General features: G+C 47.9%; 1 protein-coding gene across 1 annotated transcript; it reads left to right on the top strand.

Moving 5' to 3' along the window:
- The first annotated feature begins 528 nt into the window (after positions 1 to 528).
- ODF1 (outer dense fiber of sperm tails 1) lies at positions 529 to 9,198 on the top strand. Its single transcript, XM_070392325.1, has 2 exons — positions 529 to 845; positions 8,721 to 9,198. Exons 1-2 carry the CDS (start codon positions 529 to 531, stop codon positions 9,196 to 9,198), a joined length of 795 nt encoding a protein of 264 aa, XP_070248426.1.
- The last annotated feature ends 646 nt before the right edge of the window (positions 9,199 to 9,844 follow it).

Below are 9,844 nucleotides of genomic sequence, written 5' to 3'. Positions count from 1 at the left end.
ATATTCTACATATGAAGAGACTAGGAGCCAGAATGAATCCCAGAGTGTAAGGGGCAAGGCTAAGTGTGAGGTCAAGGCTGAGCAGCTAGAATGTAGAGAAAGGAGCCAGGCAGCTCCTTCCATCGCCCACACTAAGATCTTCACAGCTTCAGCCAGTCCTCAGGGCACCCACACACAAGTCAAGGACACTCAAGTTTAGCCCCATGAACCCCAAGGAGCTGTGAGTGCTTGGGGGACCCATCCCACTTCAAGATGAATGAGATTTCAACAATAGTATAGTTCTGAGAGTAGCTTTATAACCCTGAGGAGGGCCTCTGGAGACCATGTCTGTGTACGGTTCTCACGGCAACCAAGCGACTATGACATCCTTAAGGGGTGGTGAGGTCACAGAACACAAGCTTTAAAGTAAGTGAAGCATGTGTGCCTCATTTATTTTTAAAAGAAACTTCTGAGAAGAGCTTAGAACAATTTTTTTCCCCCGAGTGCCATTTCCCAACGGTACTCACAGAACAATAAGGTGTGACTGTAATGGCTGCACTGAGTTGTCTTTTGGACAGTGTTAGAAGGGACATAAAGAAGGTGGACAGAGAACTGAGGCAATTGAGATGCATCGACGAGCTCAGATGCCTGTGCGACTTATATATGCACCCGTACTGCTGTTGTGACTTGCACCCCTACCCGTACTGCCTGTGCTATTCGAAGCGTTCACGATCCTGCGGCCTGTGCGATCTCTACTACCCTTGTTGCCTGTGTGACTTCAAGCTTTACTGTCTCCGACCATCCCTCAGAAGTTTGGAGAGGAAAGCCATTAGAGCCATAGAAGATGAAAAGAGAGAGCTTGCCAAGTAAAGGAACTTTTTAAGATTTTTATAGTTGGTATAATTAGCCTTATAAGTTAGAGTAAGGGTAAGGGGGGACGGGACAATCGATACTTGAACAAAGAGGAAGAGGGTTCAGGATAATGCCTCTGGTGGCTTAGCAAAGATTTAAGAAAAGAAGAGGAAAAGGGTCTGTGATGGGGATTAGAAGATTCCCAAAAGACAGTGTGATGATGTCGATTGGCAGGGTGGTTGTTGGTTTATAGCAGGAGTGCCAACATGATAAATAATATGGCTTTAATGAGGGAGAGAAGCAGGAGGTGTCATTAAAAAGCTATTGCAAGCAGTGAACCACACATTTTTTCTGGTTATGAATAAAGTGATTTGAGTATATTTGGACTTACAGAAATGACTCCAGGAGAAGTAATAATAATTGATCAAATCCTTAAAGTCTGCCAGAGGCTTTAAGAGCAAATTGAACAATAGAGGCATTTTCTGGGTGATGTCGGAAAACCTTTCTCTCATCCCCCAACTTCAGATAAAGACTTAAAATTCATCTGGAGTTGGCTTCTATTATGTTGGCCTCTCTCTCCAATTCTAGGAAAGGTCGTGCAAATAAACTACAGAACTGAGAGTCTCCACTTTCAGAACAGAGCTGAAAAGGCTTAATTAATTGAATTGGGTAATTTTAAAAGTCATTTAAAATGTTTTCTGTTTCATTACATTTTCTTTTTTTGGTCTGGAGAAGCTTTCCTTTTTCTTACTTTCCACATAGGCTGTTTAGTCTGTTACAATTATTGAAAAAACTGCTTGAAAGCCCAGTCCCCTGGTGAAATAAATTCTGGTCCATCCATACATTGAAATGATAATGTAGATGTAAAAAGGATTGATGAAGCATTTAAGTATTGTTGTATTAAGTGAAAAAAGCAAGGTACAAAAAAACTATTTAATATGCTATTTTTTAAGGATGTGCACAAATAGATATTTTTGTTGAACTATACTTGACATATACCATTGTGTAAATTTAAGGTGTACAACATGTTAATATGTTACATTCGCATAATGTAATATGACTGCCATTGTAGCGATAATTAGCACCTCTGTCATATAACGTAATTATCATTTCTTTTTAGTGGTTGAAATACTTAAGTTCTAGTCCCTTAGCAAGTTTGATGATTATAATACAATATTCTTGTCTATATTTCTATACTGTGCTAATGTTAGATCACTAGAACTTATTTACTACTCATTGCAAGTTTGTATCTTTAAACAGCATTGTCCCATCCTGATGATTAATTAATAGGGGGGAGAGAGAGAGAGAGAAGGGAGAGAGAAGGAGAGAGGGAGACAGAGAGTGAGTGGGACCCTTGACAACAAAGAAACATCACCCTGGACAGTGATGTTTCACTGGAAAGGGTAACAAGGCAATTATTGTTCATGTCACCAGTCACCAAAGGCCAAGAACAAACCTGCCTTAATAGTGGAGGATGGGGTCACTGCCTATAAACTCATCTACACTCCACCTGAACCACTTTTAATTTTTACTCCTTCGAGTACCAAGTTACAAGAAGTATGCACATTGAACCAGGGGTTCTTTTGTAATACTTGGTCTGTGTCCACTCTCCCTCTCCCTTTGAACACCTGAAGACCTTGGATTCACATCCTTTCAGCCCATGTCCCCTGGCTGTCCCTCCACTTCAGGCACTCCAGGGGAGGAAGCCTCTGTATTTTATCCTCTGGGCACCCTCTGCCTCCAGGAGGCCCTACTTCTTGAATTAGACCTCAAGCTTAATTCTCAGCAGAGTAGTTTGTACACGAGGTAACACTTTCAATGGTTTGTGATACTTCCCCTGACAATGTCTGGATTTTTTGCTCACTTTTTCTGTGCCTGCGGCAGTACAGGAAGCTGGTGAGGTCTTTATGTGATTCCTAGATCTCTAAACTGGTAGATCCATTTTACAGGTGACCTCAGACTTGCCCTCTTGTGTCTCCTCAAAGCCACTTCCCTTCCAGCACATGCACACCCTCCTACGCTCTATTTCTGACAGCTCAGCATTTCACTATCCTAAATATTCCATTTTTCCTGAATATGGATGAAAATTTCAAGCTCTGGCCCCAATCCCAGAGGACTCTCACTGTTCATATTTTTTCTTCCAGTGAAATGCCTCTTTTGTGCTTACATCTCAGCGAACGCCCAATCCGTGACTAAACAGATCCAGAAATATTAGCTTGGTTCGATGTTTTAAAAAAACAATTTTCGGTGTGAAACATTGCCCGAGGCTTGTTGAGTTTAGCAATCATATTCATGACCTTTTGCTCCTTTAAAAAAAAACATGCTAGCTGTTTGGTTAGGTAGGATGTGTCCTATCAGATGTTGTCCAGAAGGTTCTTTGTCGACCCAGAAAGTAAGGTCCCGTGGTCTGCGGCTGCCACGGCCTCACCGGCATAGAGTTTCTGTGCGGGAGTCCGTCTGCTCTGCTCTGCTGCTCCTTCACCAACTGATGGGATGAGTTTGCTGACAGTTGAATTGCACCCCGAGTTTCTTGAGCATCCCTGAGTGTATCTACGCGATGGATGCGTGAGCCTGCATACTTGTGTGCATGTGGGTAGACGCTGGGGCTGGAAGGCCGATCATTCCCCTTGTTTACTGAGCAGCTGCTTCAAGAGACACGTTGGCGGGGTCTTCCTCAGTAGAGACCCAAGTAAGTACTCTGGTTTCTTTCCCACCAAATTAACGCCTGCACAGCAAGCACACGCTAGCGGCTCCCCTGACCCTTCCTTCCTCTTCTGGACGTACAAGGACTGAAGTAGCGGAATTGGACTTCCTTTGTAAGAAGCTGTGCCGCCAACCCGACTTGGTTTGCACCTCGGTCAGCGCCTCACTTTGTGGGCTCTCCCTGCTCTGTGCTCACGTGGGAGAAACAAACCAGAGCCAGCTGCCACGCTCCCCTGCCCTTCGGGGTTTGGTACCTAATTAATGAGGCCCTGCAGCTGCTCTGCTCCTGGCAGAAGTCTTCATGGACAAAGGAACCTTGACTTGCAGCCTTGGCTGACACCGGGAAACTGGTCCTGGGGTTGCACTTCGCTCCGCTCACCACTGTGGTCGGCCTGAGTCTGAGTGAAAAATTCCCTCGAAGATCCCCACACAAGGGGCACCCGTCTTCTGTGAACCTCACACATCTGCCTTCTCATTTCTTTCCTGGTTCGTCCCTTCACACGCTGAGAACGGGGTTTTCACGGAATCACTCTTACTCTAGAGGCTGATGATGGCCAGCCCTCATGGTGGCTTCTTGGCCAGGTTAACAGGGCCTGGCCCAGTTCTAAGCCCTCGGGGAAACCTTTCCATCCCCCACCCTCACCCCGTTCCTTGACTCAGAAGCTATGGCCTCGTTAAAGGGGGGAACGCTGGCGGGTGGAAGACTGGCTTCCCTCCGTGGGAAGGGAGGAATTTCAGTCTCCTCATACCCACAGGTCTCGGAGCCCAGCCACCCCCGGAGGGCAGGAGTAGGAGCTGCTGCCCATCTAGGCCAAGTGCATGTCTGCTATTTGGTTTGGCCTTGTTTGATAATACAGGACGGGGGTTTGGTCACTTAAAACCTCAGGTTTTGGAAAAGCCTGAATAAGGTGGAGCCTGATAGACTTACCCTTTAAGAGTGAAACTGTCCCTCGACCTTCGTTTCATCCTTGTACCATCGTGGCCATCTTATAGATCATGAAACAGACTTTGCAGCCATGTCCTTGGTCACCAGGAGGTGGGAGATCCGGGACTTGAAGCCAGACTTGCCTAGTCTGGTCAGTGATTCTCAAAGAGCGGTCTCTGGGCCAGCAGCGGTAGCACCACCTGGAACTTGTTAGAAATGCAAATTCTCAGCTCCTCTGGCAGGGCGCTGAGTCAGAACTCTGGGGGTGGGGCCGAGCCACCTGTTTCCACCAGCTCTGTGGGGGGTGCACCTGCATCGGGGACGCTGCTCCTGCCATGGCATCGTTCTTCGGTATCAACCAAAATCTGGAGAAGAGAGACAAGGCCGGAAAAGAAGGGAAGAGGGAGAAGAAAAAAGAGAAGGGGAAAAACATGTTGGAAAAGAGGGATCTAGTTTACTAGGTCCTAAAGGGCTCTAAATTTGGAGAAGAAGAGCCAAGTACCTCAAGGACCACTAGAGAAAGGCCTACTTCCCTTGGCTCTTGGGTAAAATGAGGCCTTTTTAAAAATATACATATATATTTTTTATTGATTTCAGAGAGGAAGGGAGAGGAAGAGAGAGAGAGATAGAAACACCAATGATGAGAGAGAATCATTGATCAGCTGCCTCCTGCACGCCCCCTACTGAGGATCCAGCCCACAACCCGGGGAATGTGCCCTTGACTGCAATCGGGACCCTTCAGTCCGCAAGCCAATGCTCTATCCACTGAGCCAAACCAGCTAGGGCAAGAGGCCTTCTTGACATCTTTGTTACTGTATTCATCACCAGGCTGCATCTCGGTTATATCTTTGTGAAGATGGCTGGCTGTGTAGCTCATCATTGCAGTGGCCTCTGTGTGTGTCACCTTCAGGAGCTTGGTTGTACGTTCAGGTGAAATTCAGAGTCAGTAGGGAGAAGAGGTGGCAGGCATAGACACTGGCCGTCCACTCGCTTTACCCCAGCTTTCCAAGAGGCTTCCGCAACGAACCGGAGGGGCCAGTTTCCTGTTTATTGTGGCTAAGCTCCATCATGACAAGTGTAGGAGGCAGTCCCCACGGAGCCACGGACGGTCCCACGTGGGATGATGAGTACACCTCTAGACAGGAGTCAAGTTGCACGCTGACAGTTGAGTCTGATGAGCGAAATGTGGCTCTGGCAATTTCTCCGAAACCCACACATCCTCGCTGTTAGCCTCTGACCTAGGAGCAAAAGGAAGAAAAACCCCACCGTGGCAAGACCTCCTGGGCAACTTTCTGAAGATCCACTTTGGAGAGACTCCTGTGCAGCTGCTGCAGGGACAGAGGAGATAGAGTGATGGGAACAGAGAAGGGGGGAGTCGAAGCAGTAAAATACATGAAATTGTACCCGAAGATGCAGGTTGCTAAGAGGAGGAGATGGACCTTGGAGTCTGCTGTGGCTTGTAGATCTGGCTCCCAGATCCACCTCCTGCACAGGGCCTGGGGCTTCGGTGAAATCAGTCGTGGCAGTAGCCAGGTCTAGCAGTCCTGCTTGGGGTCCCTGGCCATTCTTTGTGAGGCCCAGCCCTGCCTGCATGGCGGGCTTTGATGTTTGTGATGTTTCTTATCTCCGCCTGGAAGGTCTGAGCTGAACAGAAGAGCTTGGCTCTCAGTCCCCACACACCAAGGGAGATTCTTGGAGGCCGGGGGCAGTCGTCTGCTCTGTGCTCCGCTCTTGGCTCGGGCTGTTGTGCTCCATCCACAGAGGCCTGGAGCCCCTTTGTGCGCTGCTCTCTGCCCATCCAGACAGCTAGAACGCTTTTTCTCCTGTTGTTCTCACAGGGTCACGTACAGATTTCAAAGACAGTTCAATTCTCTTCCTTTCCTCTTAGTATGGCCTATGGGTATCCTGGCACACCCGGGCCCCATACCACCCCCAGGGGTGGAAATGGAGCCGAATGACTGTCCCGGTCCTCTGGGTGCCTTGCCTAAGATCTTTGTCAGCCTCAACATCTTCTATTAGACCATTTTGGAATTAGCCAGTAAGAACCCTGGTTTATAACTGTCAGTACAAGGGCTCACATTGTTAAACCAATCATGATAGGGCTTATCAAGAGAAAAATGCAGAGTTGAAGCCATATGTATAGCATGATTTCATAATAGCACACACAAAACTATATATCTATGTAGAAATAGATACACACACACACACATGGAGAGTCTAACCCCAAAATGTTAAATGTTATATAGGCTTATGGGTATTTAAAAAAATATACACCATCTTTTTGCTTATCTGTATTTCCTGAGTTTTCTGCAATGAACTTGCCTAACTTATGTAACAAAAAGAAGCATATAAATAAAATTCAGCATAAAGAGTAAGAATTAAAAATGTATCTCAAACCAATAGCCCAATCATTGAGTCCAGATGCCTCAAACTGGAAAAAGTTCTAGGAATCCCACACACCAAGGCCTTCCTTTGGAGACAGAGATGTAAGAGTTGCCAGGAGTCTCTCTTAGAACACAAATTGTCTTCATGTTAAGGGATAAAAGACCATTTCAGAGCACTGAGTTGTCTTGGGAAGGACTGGGCATTTAGAAAATGGACCCCGGCAGGCCAGAGTCTGAGAGCTCATAACCTTGCCATTAACAGGCCTGCATACGAATCCCGACTCTGCCATTCACCACTGTTCCCTTCTCCTCATCTGTAAAACGGTGATAATTACATCTGCAATAAAGGGTTATTGTGAAGATTAAACAAAACAATGCCTTTACCAGGTCAGCACTTTCTATGGTACATTGTGGGGGCGGGGGCAGGGGGAGGGGGGCGGAGACAAAACCCAACATCTTCATCATGTGCCAAGCACTATTATAAATACTTTTTATTCATTCACTAATTTAAGCCTCACAACAACTCCAGAAGTAGGTCCCAGAGTTACAGATGAGGAAACTGAGGCACAGAGATTCAGTAACTTGTCCACGGTGGCAGAGCCAAGGTTTGGACCTAAACGGGTTGCAGGGCTTGTGCTCGTATGCACTTCACTTGACCACCTCCTGATGTATCATCAGTGATTGATTCCTGTGAGCTGTTGTTATTGTTGTTTTATGATTCAGGATTTATGCACCGGACTGAGCAGCAGCAACAAGGCCGCTCTACATAACCCATGGAGATCTGCTCCATGGGCCACCAGCAGGGGTACCTACCCATCAGTTTGGTGGTGGGAAGAGAAAAACCTTGATGTGTAGCGTTTGCCAATTCCCATGGTATAAAGGTGCTCACCATGCTATATTTCAAGCTGCCAGCACGAAGTCACTAGATGAGGAGGTGCTAGGATCCAGCACACAGGCCCCTGCAAGGGGACTTCCCTGCTGGGCCAGCCATCCAGAGCCTGGAGCAGCCTCCGGCAGGAGGAGACGAGGCAGGCCCTGGCATCCAGCCTTGTCGTTTGTTGATGGGGTGTTGAGGCTGAGTCTGTGTGATGGCCCAGTGGTGGCCCCAGTCCCGTGGGTAAGCAGGGCTGAATTCTAAGGCTGACAGCCACCATTTTAAACGGCATCTTATTAGTTGGATCCTGTTAAAAAACAACACATAACAGTAACAATAATAATGATCATGGTAATAATTAAGCAGGGTGTATAATGTGCCGAGTACAATTTTAGGCAAAATACATCATTTCATTGAACCAATACTATGATGTAGGTACTGTTACTATTTTCATTTTACAGATGAGGAAACTGAGGCACCGAGAGGGTAAGGAACCTGCCCAAGTTTCCGTAACTGATCAAAGGAGGAGCTGGGATTTAAATACAAAAGAAATATCTGGAAGGCCACACCTCTAACTGTTGTTAACAGAGGTTTACCTGTGGGGAGTGTCATTTACATGGGAGGCCTTTTGTGCTTTACTTTACACACTTCTGTAAAATTTGATTGTTCGTACTGATGGGTGTTTACTTTCACTATTAAAAAAAAATAGAGCCCTAACCGGTTTGGCTCAGGGAGTAGAGCAATCGTCTGCGGACTGAAGGGTCCCAGGTTCGATTCTGGTCAAGGGCATGTACCTTGGTTGCGGGTACATTCCCAGGAGGGAGTGTGCAGGAGGCAGCTGATCGATGTTTCTCTCTCACTGATATTTCAAACTCTCTATCCCTCTCCCTTCCTCTCTGTAAAAAATCAATAAAATATATTTTAAAAAATAGAGATCAACATATGGCTTCTCAAGCCGAGTTCTGAGATTGTCCTCTCACCCTTTCCATGCTCTCCATCGCAGACTGAGAAGAACAACCAACAGGATTCTGGCCTCCTCTTGCTGTAGCAGTAACATTTTAGGATCAGTGAACGTGTGCGGCTTTGAACCCGATCAAGTGAAGGTCCGCGTGAAAGATGGAAAGGTGTGTGTGTCGGCTGAGCGGGAGAACAGGTACGACTGTCTGGGCTCGAAGAAGTACAGCTACATGAACATCTGCAAGGAGTTCAGCCTGCCCCCGTGCGTGGACGAGAAGGACGTGACCTACTCCTACGGGCTGGGCAGCTGCGTCAAGATCGAGTCTCCGTGCTACCCCTGCACGTCTCCCTGCAGCCCCTGTAACCCCTGTAACCCCTGTAACCCCTGCAGCCCCTGTAACCCCTGCAACCCCTGTAACCCCTGTAACCCCTGTAACCCCTGCAGCCCCTGCAGCCCCTGCGACCCTTGCAACCCCTGCTACCCCTGCGGCAGCCGATTCTCCTGTAGGAAGATGATTCTGTAAAGCGTAGGAAGCCATGATGTAGTTAGGTAGTTACTCCAGCCAGGCAGCTCTTCCAGTGTTTCTCTTCCCCTTCTAGGCCCGTTACTCCAGTACATAGGGAACTGAATACATAAGTGCAACTCGCTGGTGTCGTGTGCAAAGTCTCTCGGTCCCACCCAGGCAGGAGCCCTGCCCGGCCAGAGGGCCTGGGAGGAGTTCCTGGGTGGGAATGGAAGGGAGAGATCTGCCCTCCCGTGTCCTCCTCGACACCCAACTGCTGCCAAGTTCCAGGACAAGATGCTCTTGGTGGGCAAACCCAGACACTGTGTGTCCAAATGGTGCCGTGAAATGGCCAAGCCCAGCAACCACACCGTGAAAGCAGGCGCAGGCGCAGGCTAGGGTGAAGGCAGGTGCTTTGGCGAAGCTGCTGCAGTGGGGAGCACTGGAGAGAGAGGGACGCCCCAGGCAAACTGCGGTCGGCCTTCTTACTGGGCAACAGTCGGAGGAGAAATGCATGTCCACGGACCAAGGGTGGGCGGCCATGCAGCTGTCGTTTCTTTCAGCTTGCCCAGGACCTGGGGGCATGGCCGCCTCGGTTCAGGGTGGTTTACAACGTCCTCAGGTGGATTTATTTCAACTCTCCGTTTGGCTCAATCCCTGAACCTCC

The sequence above is a fragment of the Myotis yumanensis genome, unplaced genomic scaffold, assembly GCF_028538775.1.
Source record: "Myotis yumanensis isolate MYYU_CA2020_CCGP unplaced genomic scaffold, mMyoYum1.0.hap1 SCAF_15, whole genome shotgun sequence".
Lineage (NCBI taxonomy): Eukaryota > Metazoa > Chordata > Mammalia > Chiroptera > Vespertilionidae > Myotis > Myotis yumanensis.
This window is presented reverse-complemented; position numbering and strand designations above follow the sequence as displayed.